This window comes from Leptinotarsa decemlineata, unplaced genomic scaffold (assembly GCF_025532065.1).
Source record: "Leptinotarsa decemlineata unplaced genomic scaffold, Ldec_3_MD MMD2_P_RNA_scaffold_2, whole genome shotgun sequence".
Classification (NCBI taxonomy): Eukaryota; Metazoa; Arthropoda; class Insecta; order Coleoptera; family Chrysomelidae; genus Leptinotarsa; species Leptinotarsa decemlineata.
In genome coordinates this window covers 4,103,464-4,123,381 of record NW_027412529.1, presented here as the reverse complement: position 1 = coordinate 4,123,381, position 19,918 = coordinate 4,103,464, and the positions used below count along the sequence as shown (strand labels likewise).

The 19,918-nt window shown below is 39.8% G+C and overlaps 1 protein-coding gene across 3 annotated transcripts in view; it reads left to right on the top strand.

Moving 5' to 3' along the window:
- Liprin-gamma (liprin protein kazrin) overlaps positions 1 to 17,639 on the top strand; it is a 67,118-nt gene extending 49,479 nt beyond the window's left edge. For 2 of the 3 annotated variants that reach the window (XM_023159774.2, XM_074181656.1), the window contains exons 9-16: positions 6,472 to 6,641; positions 9,882 to 10,078; positions 14,084 to 14,293; positions 14,381 to 14,539; positions 14,755 to 14,878; positions 15,186 to 15,330; positions 16,684 to 16,822; positions 17,428 to 17,639. In XM_023159774.2, the coding sequence (XP_023015542.2) occupies positions 6,472 to 6,641; positions 9,882 to 10,078; positions 14,084 to 14,293; positions 14,381 to 14,539; positions 14,755 to 14,878; positions 15,186 to 15,330; positions 16,684 to 16,822; positions 17,428 to 17,457 (1,174 nt within the window). In that variant the 3' untranslated portion in view covers positions 17,458 to 17,639. The remainder of the gene's footprint in view (positions 1 to 6,471; positions 6,642 to 9,881; positions 10,079 to 14,083; positions 14,294 to 14,380; positions 14,540 to 14,754; positions 14,879 to 15,185; positions 15,331 to 16,683; positions 16,823 to 17,427) is intronic. The other variant, XM_023159775.2, reaches the window with a different exon arrangement.
- The last annotated feature ends 2,279 nt before the right edge of the window (positions 17,640 to 19,918 follow it).

The window sequence follows — 19,918 nt, the reverse complement described above, 5'->3', positions numbered from 1 at the left end:
ATTTGTTGTTTAGAGTTTTTAGTCCTTCGTTTATTGGAATTTCTTCCTGACGTTTCTGCCATCGCGAGTGGCTGATATCTTCAATATTGAAGGTACCCTGATGCGTTTGTAAACGCTGGATATATTTATGAGGGTCTGGAGAGGAAGAAGGAACTCCAGACCGATCATGCGGGCTATTTGGTAGACCCGATCTGATCAGTCGGTCCGGGTAATCTCGCCGTAATGGTGTTTTTGGTGTCCAGATGTAATTATTCATTGTTTCTTCCTTCCGGTTGAAATTGTTGTCATATTTGTAGATTTCAATTACCTCAAGAACTAACCGGTTGTGAAACCTCGAGGACAAGAAGTTGGGTGACTTCGAGGGTGCGTAATGCGTCCCATTCTGCAGTCCCTTTTGCCTCATGGAAAGCGAAGAAAATCAATCTAAAGCAGTAGACAAAGGCTTTGGGACCGTTAGTTCCAAAAGTAACCCATAGGATTAGCCGCCTCTTTGGAAAACTCAATATTAGGACAATGTATAGGTCCACCAAAAAATCAGTATTGCACAAGGTCGGTGTATGAATATGATCAATGTCCTAAATCGAACCCAGGAATTTACCGCAGTTTATGCTTCTATATTGGCATATATGCTAGAAATTAGATACACACACAGAATTGAAAAGTGCCAAAACGAAGCCAAGTCAACCAAATCGCGCGGGAAGATGAACGAACCCGCCATTATAGAAAGTGCGCGAAAAATCAGCACTTCAAATGACACGGCAAAAATGGGAGCTTCAGTTTCAGTTGACAAGTCAATAAGAGTACTTTGAACAAGCCACTGAAGATGACTGTCGCAATTGCAGTCGAAACTTTTGGAGATTCTAACCAAAGAAGACCACGGAAACCATCGAAAACATTGACACCAGCAGTGTAGGCCTATACTTCTGTATTAGTTTTTCTTTTCTTACTTATCAAGTTCAATCGAGAACCAACCGTAAAGGACGAATTCATACATGCGTTGATATTTCAGTCCTAAAAAATAGGTAAGCCAACTGATTGTTCATCTCAGGGCCACCACGATGGCTACTGACGTGTTCAAGATGATCCCTACGATCCTTGAACCTTATCTTGACACACAGCACGCGAATCTACCTAACTTCCTGTGTAGCAATGTGTCAGCCCAGAGCTTCCGTACGAAAGACTCTCACAGGCCACCGCGCAGACTTAGACTGTGGATGGTTCCGTGTCTTCACCCCTTTGGAGTTCCTCCGCCACGTGGCGGACTGCAAAAGATGTGGATAGCAAATATGCGATGTTTTGTTCTGCAGAATTTGTTTATCTAGGATTTGTTGTTCCTATATGAAGCAGGGCAGTGGATACCCCAGTATGGTTTGGAATAATATGCTACCAAATGATCTCTTTTTGACTCTGTAATTTCTACTACTTCCAAATCTACATCATGCCTCTTTAAGATCATGGTTGATTTACAAGCTTTTATTCTTATCTTTCTCAATCTACCTTATCTATCCTAATCTGAGTTATCAGTTGGTTTTAAACAATTCAGATGGTCCGGGTCCATTGCGGTAGTTGATTTTTGCTGGTTCAGGTTCGAGTAGGCCTAGGGAGGGGGTGTATTTCAGGCTTTGTGCTGTCCACTATCTGATCATCAATGGGTACTCCTCGAGGATGTCCTGGATCTGCTCTGTCGGATCTTCCATGGCTTCTAGGAGTCTGACTGGGGAAAACAGAAGCTTCTTCCTCGGAATCCTTCAGGAGCTCCCATGAAGTGTTCAGGTGTGTTGATTGCGGCGGTGTTGGTGCTGCTCATTGTTCTTGCGGCGTGTCGGCCTTGGAGTTCGTGAAATATCAGGCTGATTGTGGTAATTTTTACTGTGATATACAAATCTTGAGAGGGGTATCGGAATGGGAAGTTTGGATGTTGCGTAGGATTCTTCCCTCGTGGCTTTATAATCCAGGTCTTATGAAAGCTGTCCTCTCAGCGCTTTTGGATTTGCTCTTTTCAAGAGTTTCTCTTAGGTCAGTTTTCCAGTTGAGGGTCCTTGTGGAAGTACCCCCAAGTAGGTCACCAAGTCTTGGCATTGGAAGTTCTCTTCTAAAAGTCTGAGGTTCCAGTTGTCGGTATTTATTTTGGGGCGGGTTGCGGTATTTGGGTGCCTGAAAAGTATGGTTTGGGTTAGGTTTATTTCAATGCGTTACTTGTTGAACCAGTGCTCAAAGTGGTTTATCATTGTTTGGGATCAAGTTTGTAGGATTCGGGTAATACGAGTGAAAGTGTATAGCATTGTGTCATCTGTATATTGTAGGATTTTTTGGGTGGTTGGGACGTCATGCACGTACATTAGGAATAGGGAAGGGGTTCGGATAGAGCCGAGTGGAACTCCAGCTTTAATGCAGATTCGTCGGTTGGCCAGGTAGGAGGCAAGTAATCTGATGAAGTGTGATAGATGGTGTATCTGTATCTGTAGAGTAGGGAGGGTGAGTGTAAGCCCACGCACTTAGGCCACATGTGACCCATTGTACATCCTCCCGAGGAGTTGTCCTCCTAGGTCGTCGTCCATCCTGTCCTTTCCAGGAAGGTGGACAGGTCACTGGGAGACATCTCCTTTATATCGGCAGGTGTAGGCCAAGACTCGCCGAACACACACTCTCTTATTGACGATAACTCCGGGCACTCTCACAGGACATGCCTGACAGTCTCATCTTCCTGTTCACACATCCTGCATAGAGGTGTGTCCACTAGCCCCATATTATGTAGGTGTTTCCTTAGCTGACAGTGGCCAGTCAGAAATCCAACTGTAAGGCGTAGATTTTTCCTGGTCATTGCCAGATATTTCTTCGACGCCAGCTTCCCAGGGTCGCCCAAGGTGATCCTGGCAAGATTACATCCTTTGATTCCATCCCATCTCTTTAGAGATTGAGCATGGGTGTAACTTTTGACTAGTTCCGCAATTGTCGAAGTCATCAGGCTGTGGGTGCCACTTGGTCCTAAAATTCTTAGTCCAGCCGCTTCCTTCGCTAAAGAGTCGGCAATGCGATTACCTTTACTCCTGTCGTGCCCTTTAACCCACCTCAGGATAATGTTATTATCTACCGAGACTTTGGCTAAATCTTGGTGACACTCTAGTGCTAGCCCTGAAGTAACACGGTGTCTGTTCAAGGCTAATAGTGCTTGTCTGCTATCAGTGCAGATTGTAATGTTTTTGCCAGAAATTCTTTTCTTGGTTATTTCTTTTGTGGCGATTGAGATACCAGCCAGTTCTGTTTGGACCACGCTGGTATTTCTTCCCATTCCCCACTTAATCCTTAGGCTTAGTGATCTGGAGTACACTCCACATCCTGAGCCTTCTTTGGTTTTTGAGCCATCTGTATAAATCCGTATTGCATTTGTAACATCTGACTCTGAGTGCTGCTTGATTTGTATTTTGTAGGGTTTATTAAACACAAACCTGGGTTCAATTGTGATAGATGGTGTATTTGGATGAGTTTCCAGTTCAGGCCCGCGTGCCAAACCTTGTCCAAGGCTTTTTGTACGTCTAGGAGAATTTCAACTGTGCCGAAGGATTTTAGGTTTTGGGTTATATGGGTGTGGAGTCTGACGAGGGCGTCTTGGGTGGAGTATTCCGGCCTAACTCCATATTAGTGTAGGGGGATTATGTTGTTTCCGTGTGAGAAGTTGTTAGGTCTGTTTATCATTAGTCATTCTAGTAGTTTGCCGAGTTTCGGGTTTCGTGGAGTTGTGAGTGTTTGTCTGTTTCCAGGCGGCTGGTGGATGGCTTTATTGGCTGAATGGGGATATTGGGGGATAGTTTGGATTGTCCGAGATGTCTGCCTAGGTGTGCAATTACTTATTGTTGTGTGTTTTTCAAGTGTCGGTTATCAAAGTGTACATTAGTTATTAGTTTATACGTGAGTCTCAGGTCTTCGCGAAGGTTGCTGCATTTTCCGTTGGCTTGGAAATGATGTTTCCGTCAATCACTAGGTGACTCTCAGTTTACTGTTTTTTGTCTGGTTATCCCTTTTTTCTTGTTCCAGAATTCTGTTCCGTCCCTATAGTCTACTTTACTAATCTTCCCCCTCCACCTTTTCTGTATGAATTGATTGATGAGACGTTTGCGTGTGTTAAGTCTGTTCCATTCGGTCTTTTGTGTGGGGTGTCTGGTCCGTACGTAGTTTCTGTATAGTTTGCGTTTGTTTTTGATTAGTGTCATTAGGTAGGGCGGGAGTGGAGGTAAGTCGATTCGTCTGGTTTTTGTATTTTGTCTATTCGTGCGTCTATTTGTCTGGGGTGGTTGAGGGAGGCTCATCTAGGAATGTGAGCTGTTTGTTAACCACGGATTGGACTCGTTTGACGTCTGTTAATTTGTGTGTTTTCTCTCGCGCAGTGAAATCGCAGTGAAATAGCAGCCTTCTCTTCGCTGATTGGTCGAAAGCATCTTCCGAGGCTTTGTCTACAAATGCGTGGGGCAGATATACTCAAATCGTTAATCAGAAGCTGACAATATTTTAAGAGATGCCAACTCACGATGAACATCAAATATTCATTTGAAATAATCGAAAATTAGGTTATTTTCGAAATTATTCGATTGGCATTTCATGCCACTACGTCCAAAAGCGCGCCAGTATACCTCCAATCTTGGAAGCGATAACGTGGATCTCTGAATATGCCAGTAGACAAGCCCTATTAGCCTTGAATATACAACGTGTTACCTCAGGGCTAGTACTAGAGTGCCACCAAGATTTAGCCAAGTCCTCGATAAATAATAACATTATCCTGAGGTGTGTTGAAGGGCATGACAGGAGTAAAGATAATCGCATTGCCGACTCTTTAGCCAAGGAAGCGGCTGGACTAAGAATTTTAGGAGGCTTTCAGAAGGCTTTATAGAAAACGGCACAAGCGAAGCTCTTTAGCTTACAGAGACAAGCTTGCCTGGCTATCAGTGGTGCCATCAGTACCAAACCGTCAGCGGCCATGGAGATCCTTCTAGATCTACCTCCTCTCCATATTTTTCTGGAAAGAGATGCTAGATGGACTGCATACAGACTTGTGCACAGTGCCAACTGCACAAACCAATTCAATGCAGAGTGCAACAGACTGTTGGTTGACATTGAAAGTCACAGCATTTTGGAAATGACATCTGACTTTATGCCTCCAACTGTCAACTACGAACTGTCTTATAAAGTACTAATCCCGAGTAGATAGGACTGGATCCTGCGGGAGAAGGAAATATTAAGAGCAGATAGTTGTTGGTTCACAGATGAATCAAAAACACCTTCTGGTTCTGGTGCAGGTGTTTTCAGTCGCAGACCCAGGACAGAGTTATCTACTTGCCTAGGAACTTATGCGACTGTGTTTCAAGCGAAAATTTACGCTATTGAATTGTGTGCGGAGAGATTGATTAAATCCAACCTCACTAACAAGTCAATAAAAATATTCTCGGACAGTCAAGCGGCGTTGGAAAATCTTGCTCTGAAGCTCCGAGCAACGTCTAAATTGGTAGCAAACTGCCAAAAAAGACTCTCCCCGATAGGAAGACTAAACAGATTGTCTCTGGTCTGGATTTCTGGCTATACTGGCCTGGAAGACAATGAAGCTGCTGACTCTCTTGCAAAGGAGGGTGCTGCAGGCGGCTTCATTGGACCAGAACCTGTCATTGGCATCGCTTTGGGCTTTGCCAAACAAACACTTAACACCTGGATGGCAAGAAGAGTTATGGACTTCTAGCAGAATCTTCCTGGATTGGCTCACTTCAAGGCGTTTATTCACCCTTCGAAGCTTGATTCCAAACAGTTGTTGAACTACAGTAGGGATGAACTACGATGTCTAACAGGCCTTCTTACAGGTCACTGTCATTTGAATCATCACATGCAGAGACTTGGACTGTCGGAAGACAGTGTGTGTCGCCTCTGTCTGGAAAACGATGAAATTGCAGAGCATATACTTTGTGCCTGCCCCGCTGGGGACCGAATCAGGTTCTTTGAGTTCGGTAGATCCGTACTCTCACCATCTGACCTGAAAGACCACTCACCATACAAACTAATCGGCTTCGTTAAGAAGCTGGGTTTATTTGGCCGAGTGTAAATAGGTGTGAGCCACAATAAACCCTTATGGGTTACGGTGGAGGGTCGAATAGACCCACTCACTTTAGACCTACCTACCTACCTATGCGAGTGTCCAGTGTTATCGTCAATAAGAGAGTGTGCGTTTGGCGAGTCTTGGCCTACCCCTGCCGATATGAAGGAGATGTCTCTTAGTGACCTGTCCACCTTCCTGAAAAGGACATGATGGACGATGACCTAGGAGGACAACTCCTCGGGAGGATGTACAATGGGCCACCCTCCCCACTCTACAGAAACAGATGCCAGTCTCTTGCACCGGTGAAATGTCAAGGAAACCGAAACATCAGTTTTGAGAAATAACCTACCTAAATCCATACATTTTCAAACATTTTCATGTCTCCGATAATTTTTCAGGTCTGTGGAACAACTGAGTTCTCCCATGGAGCCAGAACCAATAACAGTTAATAGAAGAAGCAAACAATCGATGAGGCCATCTAGCGGGCGGGGTGGTACCTGGGGTAGTATATCAAGAGTTTTTGCCCGATCGAGACACAGAAACAAGTCGAATTCATTGCATGAAACAAGTGAGTTGATTATTTACTTCAGGTTGTAGCTCTCCAATATTTTCTGATTGTCTACAGAACGAAAAGTAGGCATGCTCTAACCTGCTGTAATAACTACGGTAGATCCTATTCTGTTAACAGTGTAATAACGTACAAAAATTAGAAAGGTCTGAATTGTTGAATTAGATTTCTTAACCGTGAAATCCTCATGAAATATCAGTTAGCTGTCATCAGTATAACATACTTGTGATATACTGTTTGGAACCTTTGGTGTAGTAATGAATATTACTGGAGTTTTTTCCCAACATCAAATCGTTATTTTTACACCTCGACACGTGGTAGTTACACCTCACGTGTCGAGGTGTAACTACCATTTCTTGACGTTTTGGTAAGGAGGAGCAAAGATGGAGGGTTAGAATACGATATATTTAGAAAAGAAACAAGCACGTACAGGTATATTCCTGACAGTTCTCATCACTGTGGACAGCACAAACGTGCTGGGTTGAATTTTTTGGTGCATCGTCTTTTGACTTTCCCTCTAACATATGATAGGTTCACAAAAGAAAAACGTACAATACAGGAAATAGCAGCCACTAACGGTTTCTCGAGGGGTATTGTAGATGACATAATTAGGAGGAAGAAGTTTAGGTTAAGAATGAACAAAATCTCGACTTTCAGAAAGGACAAAAACCAAGATAAATACATCTCAGTTCCATACCACCAATATACGAAGAACTTTGAAAAGAGTTTCAAGGAACTAGGTATGAAGGTGGTTTTTAAAACAAGTCATACACTGCAGAACCTTTTGGGAAGTCCAAAAGACAAAGTCAAGAATTCGGAAAAGTCTGGAATTTACGAAATTGAATGTAAGGACTGCGATGCAAAATATTATGGACAGACAAAAAGATCTATTAAAGTGAGATATAAGGAACACATAGCACACTTAAAATATGGAAGACCTGAAAAATCAGCAGTCGCCCATCATATTTAGCAACAAAACCATTCCATAGACTTCAGTTCTTTAAGATTAGTTAGACAAGTTAATAACAACAGGCAACTAGATGCCTATGAGAGTGTGGAAATAAGTAAACATAATAATATTATGAATAACGACAACGGACCAATACCAAATAGCATACTATATAGCTTGTTGAAATAATATTGTTGGGTTTACTGATTACTACAGAAAGACACATTGTAAATATATTTAGATAGGCAATATTGTGAAACTAATTTTATATAGCTGAAAATTGTTCTATATATAGCTGTAACATTTAAACATACATAAGGACATATTGTAAATAATAGAAAGGCCAATTGTAAAATTAATTTAGGGTGGTACACTTGTATGGGTGGTATTACTGATTACCTACCTGTATGATGTACCTGATTAGTATAAGTAGCTTTAGTTTTGAGTAGTTATTAATTTTATCTTCCTCTTGAAGATGATCACTTGGTGATAGAAACACGTGTCGAGGTGTAAAAATAACGATTTGGTGTTGGGAAAGAAAAAACTCCAGTAATATTCATCACTATAACATCTTCGGGTTTATATATATATATATATATATATATATATATATATATATATATATGTGTCACCATTGAAATAATACTTAACTGTCTATCAATCCTTGCTATTACCGTGTTTGTTTTTTTTAAATAGAATTTGCCAGCTGTTGTCACCAGATGCAGATTTCTCCATATCGAAATTCGAATGTAAGGCAATTCCAAAAAGGCTGTAGGGTTCGTGCCGATTGCACGAAGGCTGGTCGTTTTGAAATCTGGTATTTTGGTATACCTACTTATATTCTCTCTCATTATGTGGTTCCAGAACTAAATTTGATTCTTAGTTGAAATCATTTTCACTTACTATTTCTCTTCTCGATAGATTGACAAAAAGTCTCTAATTTGTTTTTGTTCTCTTAACGTCATCTTACTCTACTAGGATCTTACTTACTCAATCCAAGAGAAAATGAAAGTCCAAGGTTTCAAGTTTAAAGTATAATTTGTAAAACAACGACTCCATGGACGAAATGAAAAAAAACAACGTGTAAAATATATAAAATAAAAAAAGTAGAACAAATAATTCGCCGCCAATTTGACTGTACTATTCACTATTAATTCAACCTGTTAAACAACTACAAACTCTCCAACGCAGTACAAAATACTTTCAGTTTTACTTTTACTTTAGGGAGAGGGGTGTATAACCTTAAATTTGCGTTATTTTTGTAATTGTAATGTGAACTCCAGCTAAACATCCCGCACTAGGAACCCAGCAATATATAACTTCTTTGAAAATAGGAAGTGAACTCAGAGAAAATAATATGTGAACGCTCTCTAAATATTAACTGGTTAGTAAAAAAAAACAAACACTCATATAAACCTCTTTGATGGTTCATGGTCAACCATAGGTTCCGTTGACCCGTGTGTCTTCAACACCAACACTTTTACTTTCAACTTCCCTGTACCCATCACCGGTTTACGATTTCACTACTGATTTTTCTTAAATTTCACACCACGCGCATAGAAACAAAATAACTCTCCTATTAGGGCCACCTTCCTCAGCCTCGAAGGCAGAGGGATGAGACCCGCGATCTCGTCTCGACGGGCTTTGGTGACCGATTTTTCGTGTCTCCCAAAAAAACTCCCAAGATCTCGTTTCAGCAACGCTAGCCACAAAAACCTCATCCCAGCGTTTTTAACTTTTCCAAGCGTAAGCTCATCGGCGGGATGTAATATATACATTTGTTTAGTCTAGCCCAACTTGTACATGACTACAACGACGCTCAAACGTCAGACAGTCATACAGTAGTTCGAATGCTTTTTCATCTGGGAAAATATCGACACCAAAGAACCGTGTGATCGACCTCCATATTTATGAATAAAATAATATTTTACGTTGACTATCGCAATGGCAGTTATTACACTTCCAACTTTTTCTCATGTACAATATGCAGCCAGTTTTACTGGCATCTTGCACCAGTTTTTCGAAGTAGAATGATGGCTGTGTTTATTAATTGTTGAAAATACACATTTCTGGGAGCTTTTTCACGTTTCAAGGGAAATTACACTTTTATCAAATCTAGAGTCAGATCTTTCAATATATAATTTTATCTAGAATTAACTAAGGTTTTGTACAAAAAAATTACAGTATATTTTTTAGAATTCTTTGCAAGGTTTGTTTTTTAATATTTTCGTGATAATTATCACTTCCATTCCAATGAGGTTTTCCATATAGTTATTAACGTTGTTTTTCAGCGGAAAGTTACGATCAGTATCGAAGTTGGTCTCCTCTAACTGAAGAAGGTTACGCAGAAAAACTGAGGCTACTGAGGGAGGCTAATAGCATTCCTATGGAACGCTGGAGAGCTTCAACAGTATTAGCATGGTTGGAAATAGCTTTGGGAATGGCGCAATATGGTTCTAGATGTGCCGAGAATATCAAAAGTGGGAAGGTGAGTATGTTTTCCATTTATAGTAATTTGCGACGTTGACCGTCACTTTAGGTTAGTCATTCATTTGACTGTAGATGTGTACCTGACAGTAGAATTATTAGAATTTGAGTTGGAATGTTGGCAGCTCTAATTTTCTTTGTTTCTCAAGTATCGATTAGGGATTTTGCTTGCTAGGGAATTCATTCCCTAAGGAACAACTCTTTTACAGGCTGCTCGGCTAATCACGAAGGTTGTATCTCCATTTTGTGAAAAATCAACTTGAACCTGTTTGGGTATTGTTTGACCCATTTTGCACTTTGTTCTGGAAATAAAATTCGTACGACGATTGCATGCTTCAGTTTTGCATCACCGTATATGGCCTGACCTGAAACTCAGGACTGAAGAGATACACTTGTTGAAAGAGGTTGAATATCTGCGAGTGACTTTGGAATCCAGACTGACCTAAAACTAACATTCAGACAGGCTCGAAAGGAAAGCAGAGGTAGCGCTCTGTTCCTAGCCAGATGTATCTATAGAATGTCATGGGGACTGAAATCAGACAATGTTGGTGTTAAACTTATGATACTACGGTCTTGTAGTCAAAAATGAAACAAGCATTTGAACTCCTTTCAGTTCTTGTAATAACGTGAAAAGTAAAAATAGATCATGTATCATGTGGAAAAAAAGTCTCGAAGATAATAATAATAATCTTCTTCATTGTTTCCCAGCTGTAGTTACATACAAATATTCAGATAAATTACAGAGCTAGTTGCTAATATAACAAAAGGCGAAGTTCAACTCAGCAGTTTTCAGTTTTCTACAAAAACTTCGAAGGTTGAGTCACAAATCGTCAAAAGTGTCATTACGAAAACATTTTTGGGAAACACCTACCACGAGAACGAACATGGGACGCTGGACATTACAGCTATCTGCTGGCCCAATTCACATCTATCTTCCAGGTGGAATTGTGTCCGCGAGAAATATCGATTTTGAGTCTCATGACATGAGTAGACTATTATTCTCACAGAAACATTAAAAAACCCAAAAATAATAATTAACAAGTCTGAGAATACCATGAAGAAGAGTAACTGGCAAGTAGAAACAGATTGACTCTTCTTAGTGTCGAGTTAGTCAGTGCCAAGCTGATAAATGTGTTTGACGCAGATGGTCAGCACTATACATGGGACTTCGTCAGATCTGTGTGTACAAAAATCTCTAATCTGGGACCAGAACTGGAAATGTGTCAATAACAAACATAAAGAGTGGCGCTAAAACACACTTGGGAATATACACAGATAATTTTTATGAAGGGATCATTTGAGAAAAGAACTGAAGACCTCCTTCAACAGAGTAGGAATATTCTCATAATTATGTTCATTCAGAGAATATCTCTGTAGAACAAGGATAGATCATCAGAAGGCAATTAAATTATGTTCACAAGAATATGACAAAATCTGCACAAACTAGTTCAGGGAGTAAGACTGATGGAGTAACGATGGAAGGAAAACGTAATACGCCCATGATGAACACCTCCACCTCCTATTGGACACACCTCTATGCAGGGACATGTCAGACAGCTGTCAAGTTGACAAGTTGACTAATTTTCGTTGTGCTAATTTCGAAGTGTAGCATCTATCTTTCTAGATGGAACAAGTTATAGAAACGATTTTCAATTTTACGAAATTTCGTAAAAAGCCAAAAGAAGCAGGTCTGGCTATAATATCAACTATTATAGAATACTATGAAATAAGTAGTACCGAACAAGTGGAAGCATATAAATTCTTTGCAAAGAGAATGGACTTGAATTTGGGAAACAAAAAACCTCTAATTCATCGTCTTATCGACTCCGACTCTGACATCAGAGACCTGGACAGCGACGATATTATATCGGGCGAAGAAAGCCAAGCGGCAAAGGTACCAAAAAAGGAAAAAAGAGGCAGAAACGGCTCAACAAATCAAACAGTTAAAACCCGGTTTTTCCCGGGTTTTTCACAAAAGCCGGGCGTGGCACTGGAAGATCAAATTCAAAAGCCCACTCAGAAAACTGAGTCGGCAAATACAGAGGAAACAGAAGTGCCGCCACGTGACTCAATGGAAGTAGGCGAAGAAGAACTAATAACAGACGCCCCAAAAAATGACCGGGCAGAAACACACAAAAAAGCGGATAAGTAAGTCTCCACCTATAACCATCCGCGCAAAAGAATAGTGGAAAGCATTCAACACGATTGCTGCTGCGCAAAACATCTCCATACTGCGAGTGGTGAACACAACAGATGGAATTAAAGTCCATCTTAAAAATACAGATGATTATAGGAGAATTACTCGGATCCTCGATCAAGAGAAAATACCCTACCACACCTATACAATGAAAAGCGAAAAACCACACAGAGTAGTTTTTCGCGGGATCCCGGAGTCCATAGAGTGTGATGACATCAAGACCGAACTCCAGGGCAAAGGATTTGAGATCCTTTCCGTAGCCCGCCTGAGTAAAGCTAACAAGGTACCGATCCCGTTCGTGCTTGTTTTGGTCCCAAGGAGCCAAAACAAAATATATGAGAACACCGAAATTCAAAACGTGCGTGTAAGCGCCGAAACACAAAAGCCGAGAAACCGAGCAGGGCAATGTTACAGATGCCAAAAGTTCGGTCACAAGCAAATCAACTATAAAGCAGTTCCAGCTTGCGTCAGATGTGCCGGACGGCACATGACCAAGGAATGCAAAATGCCTAAAAACTCGCCCTTGCGATGCTTTAACTGCAAGGGAGAACACCCAGCGAGCTTCCATGGGTGCCCAGAACCCATGAAAATAAAAGGGCCTCAGATAGGCCGAACGAAAACAGACAGACCACAAACCCAAGGCCTGTCGGAAGAAACACAATTAGGAGCGACGTCTCGTACGCGAGGGCCGTCTTATCGTCAGAGAACGCCTGCAGCCCTCCCGAAGGTTTCCCAACGGGCTTAGGGCAGTTGCAGGCGCTTCTAGTGAAGTTCCCGGTACTGCAATCCATGCTTGCCGGAAAATAAAACAAGAAATAGTGCCTAAACGGCCGCAAGGCTAAAGAAGTACGCTGCGACTTCCATACACAGGGCCAAGAGCCAAAAGAAGCCGACAGAGGACCATGCAATCCCCTGCCGCCCCGCCCCAGGAACTCAAGAGAAACTCAGACAGCCGAAAGGATAAGGGGCCATAGGCCCATAAATCTGAATGAAATAAGATAACTAGTGTAACCTCTATGCAGGATGTGTGAATAGGAAGATGAAACTGTCAGGTATGCCCTATGAATTTCCAGAATTATCGTCAATAAGAGAGTGTGTGTTCGGCGAGTCTTGGCCTACACCTGCTGATATAAAGGAGATGTCTTCCAGAGACCTGTCCACCTTCCTGGAAAGGACAGGATGGACGATGACCCAGGAGGACAACTCCTTGGGAGGATGTATAATGGGTAACATGTGGCCTACGGGCCTACGCTCACCCTCCCTACTCTACAGATACAGATACACCCATGATGCTGCAGTGTTTAACAAAGGCTTAAAACAAAGATATCGAGTTATGTGACTCCAGAGCACTGAAATAATACGGGAAACTGACTATTTTATCACTGTTTGTGACCCAAAACAGAGCATATGTTCGAAAAGCATTTTAATTGATTATGTTTTTGCATGTTGAGATGCTATGTTTTGTTCATGTTTTTAGCAAATTTATTTTTCGAATCATTACACATTTTATGGTTTCCAAATTATTTTACGAATTCCTCCAACCAACCCCTAGGGATATGATCCTCATTTTGAAAAGTACTTATCTAGATAGAAAGTATTGATCACTCCAGATATCAATAGGATGAAGTAGACTCCTAAATATTCAATATAGCATTCAAAGGGAGCCTGGAAGAGAATGATGTCGCCATGTCGATGATAAGTTCCCTTCGTGAAAGCTTTTGCAATATTCTCATCCGGTTTTCCGAATCTCTTTAAACCTTGGGGGAAATTCCACTGGAAAGAAGGTGATTGTATGTAAAAATCTTATAGATTGGTCCTTTGCATGGTCAGGTGCTCTTGGAGCTGAGTGATCTGGAGCTGGAATGCGGTCTGGGGATCGCGCATCCTATGCACCGGAAGAAGATCCGATTAGCTATCGAGGAACATAGAAATCCGGCCCTCGTGAGGTATCCTTGCATAGCACAACTCGGACACACTTGGGTTTCTAGTGAGTGGCTGCCGGATTTGGGATTGTCCCAGGTGAGTATGTCATTACCAGGAATAGTTTCAACAATGAATGTCTTCCAAAGAATATAAGTTATCACAAACATTCACTCCTTGTTTCAGTATTCTGAAAATTTTGCTGTAAATATGGTTGATGCCAGAATGCTGGAGCATCTCAGCAAGAAAGAACTAGAAAAATATTTGGGCGTCACCAGAAAATTCCATCAGGCATCCATCGTTCACGGTATCCACTTGTTGCGCATAATGAAATATGACAGACAGGTAGGAATATTATTGATCGTTTAACAAATATGAAAACCATACGCTTCCATAGAAACCGTTCGACTGAAATATGTTTTCTTCGCCATATCAAGTTTCTGAACGTCTCTATAGAAACCATTCAACTAAAATATGTTTTCTTCGCCATATCAAATTTCCGAAACATTTTTTCCACCATGTCGATTTTAGCGTTGCGTTCAATGCATGTAATATTTCAGGCCCTTGCTGTTAGAAGACACCAATGTGAAACTATGGACGCTGATCCGTTAGTTTGGACCAATCCTAGATTCATCAAATGGGCCAGAAGTATCGATTTGGCTGAGTATGCCGATAATTTGAAAGGTAGGTACCATAAAGAAGTGAAGGCATTTATTAGAATCAGAAGCATATGTCATATGCATATATAATATGTCATATGTCATAAACACTTTCGTGTTGGTGGGTGTGAGTCTTAATATGTTTCTCCTATTCACAGTTCGATCGAAGTAATGACTAGAATGTCAGTTATAGATTTCTCAAGAACTCCCACTCCTGACACCTAATAGTGAATAATCCCACTTCTGATAACATTTATTCTTACGAAGTAACTCAGTAAGGTCACTCAAGGTTTTTTTTTTATTGAAACCATTTATTTTTTTCATTTTATCAGATAGCGGCGTGCACGGAGGTCTCGTGGTGTTAGAACCTTCCTTCAACGGCGATACGATGGCCACGGCTTTGGGAATCCCCGCCAGTAAAAATATCATTAGACGACATCTAACGGCCGAACTAGAAGCTTTAATTCTACCCGCAAGGTACGTCATTTTCTGTCAACTGGAAGAACTGCAAGCAGAAGCAGCTAGGGTGATAAAACACAGATAAACAATCAGAACGTATTCTCAGCTGTATTTGTGTTCGGTTCCTATTTCAATCAAGATTATTTTCTATATTGATTTATCAGTATGCAGTAACTGGAATTTTCTCTGCTAGAAAATCAAACTTACTCAGATAATAAATGGAATCAAAGGATAGAAACTATTTTAATTTATAAATAGATTGTAAGAATAAATGATATGAATATTGATTTTTATGATTTCACATGACACACTATACACAAACATTCTATGTTATTTTGCTGCTACTCGATTGCCCTGCTGTCATGGACTTTCTGAACGTTTATGTGATAAAAGACAATACTTTTCATATTTCAGAAAATTCCCTCTTTGTTCATATTAAATTTGATAGTTCTTTGAAATAAGTTGTGACAGGGAATATATTCAAAATATCTCACAAATGATAATTACCCCGCTAAAAATATCAGTGATTTTAACTAAATATAAAATACAAGAAAGCAGTCCAGTCATTTTATACTCATATTGCTTCACTTAACAACCTAATGCATATACGCAATTCTGTCCATCTTCACTAATATTGTCAAATTTCTCTTGAAAAAGCCATGCTCACACAATTTGACAACATTTTGCATGCCATTAATTTAAATGAAAACAATATTATTTTTACTGTGAGAATGTTTTAAACGATTGCATGTTCGAACTTTCATCCAGCAATACTTTTATGAATTTTTAGATGATCAATCATAATCGAAACTTATTTCTACCCACTGTGCCAATCCAAAGGTAAGTTGTAACTCTTCGATATTCCATAATACATATGATTATATATAACTTTCAACCCCACATCTGATACCAAATAGTGCTTAGACCCCACACCTGACACCAAATAGTGCTTAGACCCCACACCTGACACCAAATACTGCTCAACCCCACACTTGACACCAAATATTGCTTAGAGCCTAGACTTCCTCCTGCCCTATATCTTCCAAAAGCTTTCATTTATGTATTTTCGGGTCCAAACTGAGGTGATTCATCATTATTGGTAAGTGAAGCTTTCTCTATGATTTTCTGAAACTATATCTGTGAGTTTACTTTTGGGTGCATCTCTCAAACAATTTTTTTAACATTTACCCCATGTCACTTACGCCGCTTGCGATCAACAACTGCACTTATTTTTCATCAAGCAATTCATTGTCTTATGGTGTTCGTCGACTTGATCAACTTGATATGAAATGATAGTTGTGAAATAGCATAGAATGCTTGTGTATACCGCACCGCTTGTTTCGATGTTTTGATTTTGCACTATTATGCTAGATCCACACTAGAGCACTATGTTCGGGTAAGGACCAAGTCGAGGGTCCTTGGAGGTTCCTTAGGACGAACGTTTCCTCGGGTCCACAGTGGAAGCGGGGCCTCATCGGTCAGCAAGGATTCTCGCAAATCGAATATTCGTGTAAGTATGGATTGAATAGTATAACAAAAATTACATTTTGGAGAAGGAACATTATTTTTATGATTTGTTATTTTCTTTCTCCTTTTATTGTGTTTTTGTCTCTTTTTTTTTTACATGTGCCTTATCTCAGTTTTTCATCTTATTCTTATTCTCTTGCTATTTCGGAAACGGTAAAACCTACGCAGTCGGTTAAACTGGACAAACGTTTTCTATTTCGAGAAACCAAAACAATTTTCTTTGAGATAGTGAATATCAATGGTTATTTTTGAAATATCCGCCAAAAAAATAGAATTCGAATTGGTTCATCATTCAAAATGAAGATGGTAGAGTCATAAAGCGAAATTCGGAAATTCTAGTTTTTGGCGAATATTTCAAAAACAAGCACTGATATTCTCGATCTGAAAAAAGATTATTCTAGTTCCCCAAAATAGGACACTTTTGTCCAATCGACCCGACCTTGTAGGTTTTACCGTTTCCGAGATAGCAATATTGGGATCAGCTAAAAAACGGTCTATATTCTGTCAAAATTTCACGAATTGCTTTGTCATCGCAAACAATTTTTTTTGTGAGTTTGTGAATACACGGTGTGAATTATGATTTTGCAGATATACAGCGGTCGAGGACCTGAGAGTTAGGAGAATCTTGTAATAAAACGCAAATAGTCAGTTACCATAAATGATATTAATCACCGATTTGTTGTAAATTTGGGTGATTCACTTGTGCATTCCCCCGTAGAGGTAAATGGAAAGACGTGTGTTACTGTGAAAAATTATTTAAACTGTGTCATGTGAATAACAAATAAACAAATTCGAGTTGACCGTTTTTCATTCTTCCATTTTAAATTTCCTATCCGATTTGCCCAATTTGAAAGTAATGTTACACTCCCAGATTATTCATGATGATAATACTAATATCTAATAAGTCTAACAGTCTAAGAGTAAATCCTGAATGAAAGTAACATTGATTCTAGCTTCTACACAAAGCCGAACGCCAAACGGAAGGAAAAATAGTTATTCTAGTCCTGAAAAGTATGTTCTTAAACCATGATAATGGGAGGGAGAACTTCGTTGATACCTGACATTGAAATGAAATGGGTTTAATGTATAAGTTTGAAAATGTCCTTACAGGACAAAACTGCAGTAACGTTAGTTACAAATAAAAGTAGTAAAAAGTACAGAAAGTTTCAATTCCGTTCTCTTCATTATGATTTCCTACCACGTAGTAGCGCTAGATCCATCAATTTATTGAAATGAATATACATTTGTTGATACGTATGTTATATATCAAAGAACTAAATTAACATTTTTGTTCTTTTGGGAATTCTCTCATTGAGTAAAGATTTGAGATTGGAGCAGTTATACATTTTTTATACTGATCTAACTGATCTGTAATATAAATATCTTAGGAATCTGTATTGAATTTTTTCTAATCTCTTTTCTGAACAATATGAGAAGGATGCCAGACTATGGTCCCATATTCAAGTTTAGGTTTGACCAAACTATTTTATAATGTAGTAATCGCTTCAATGTCATTAGAATGTACACTTTGTCCCATTTCATATCCCATAATTTGTAGTTACTGAGTTGCTATGTAATCCAAATACACTAAATAAGTGTAAAACATTTAAGGAGGTGATTCCTCATCGAAAAAAAAGGATCTTTCATATAAAGAAACTTCATTGGAGTATCCCTTGTTAAGATACAGCCCAGGTATGAGGTTGTCAGTTTGTGAATTTTCGAAATTGCATTAATACTAATTGTGTGTTGTTGTTCTGTTCCCAATTTGTTATTTTATTAGTTATACACAATATAACAATACACAAATGAGAAAATGGCTGATATGCATTACGTCTACGGTCTGTCGCAGGGGAATGGGTTAGAAGCTTCTAGAAGATATGCTGAAATGTATCCTCAACGGCAGCATCCTTCACATAGAATATTTGCTCGACTTCATCGAGTACGAAAATATGGTTCATTCGACAAAAGAACGCAGGATTGTAGTCGCCATCGAGAAGTACGAACACCACAGCTTGAGGAAGCATTACTTAATTTGATTGAAGAACAACCTACTACCAGTACTAGAAAGATTGCTTTCCAGCCAAATGTTGATCATATGACGGTATTTCAAATTTCAAAGGAACAACTCTTATACCCTTACCATCTGCAACGAGTACAGGCACTGTTACCGCGAGACTTTCCGAACCGTCTTGAATTTTGCAATTGGATGCTGGAAATGATTAGAAGAAATTGTGACTTTCTGAAGACGATAGAATTCACAGACGAATGTAGTTTTTCTCGGGACTAGATTATTAATTTTCATGATTACACACATATGGGCTGATGAAAACCCTCACGCTATTGTCGAAACTAACCATCAAGAACAGTTTTCTCTTAACGTGTGGCTCGGAGTTATTGGGGATGATTTAATTGGCCCTCATTTTCTACCTCCTCGATCAAATGGTGAGGCATACGTTCAATTTTTAAGAGAAGTGCATCCAGTATTGCTGGATGGAGGAAGTTCCTTTGGGCGTCAGAAGGGATATGTTTTTCATGCATGATGGGGCTCCCGCCCATTTTAGTCAAGTAGTACGTCAGCATTTAACTGAAACATATGCAAATCACTGGATAGGTCGAGGAGGACCACACAACTGGCCCACTCGATCCCCGGATCTCAATCCTCTCGATTTCTCTATATGGGGCCATTTACAGCATTTGGTTTATCGTACTTCTGTTCGCGATGTAGAGGACTTAAGAAACCGCATCATCGATGCGTGCAGGGTAATCAAAGAGACTCCAGGAATATTTGAGCGAATACGTGGTTCAATGCGCCGACGTTTAGACGTATGCGTAATGTCTGAAGGTAGACATATTGAACATTTACTATGATTTCTACATGTTGTGTGTTTTGTTATTAATACATTAGTTTTGTTTATTACCATTTAATCGTTTAATGCAGGTACTAACTACAAAATAACAATAAATCCAGTTCGCATTTATGATGATGTATCTCTGTAGTTGTTCGTAAAATAATTTTTTGCTGCGAACTGGTTTATTATGGGCAAAAAACCCAGGAGACATTTTTTGTTTAGAATGAAAC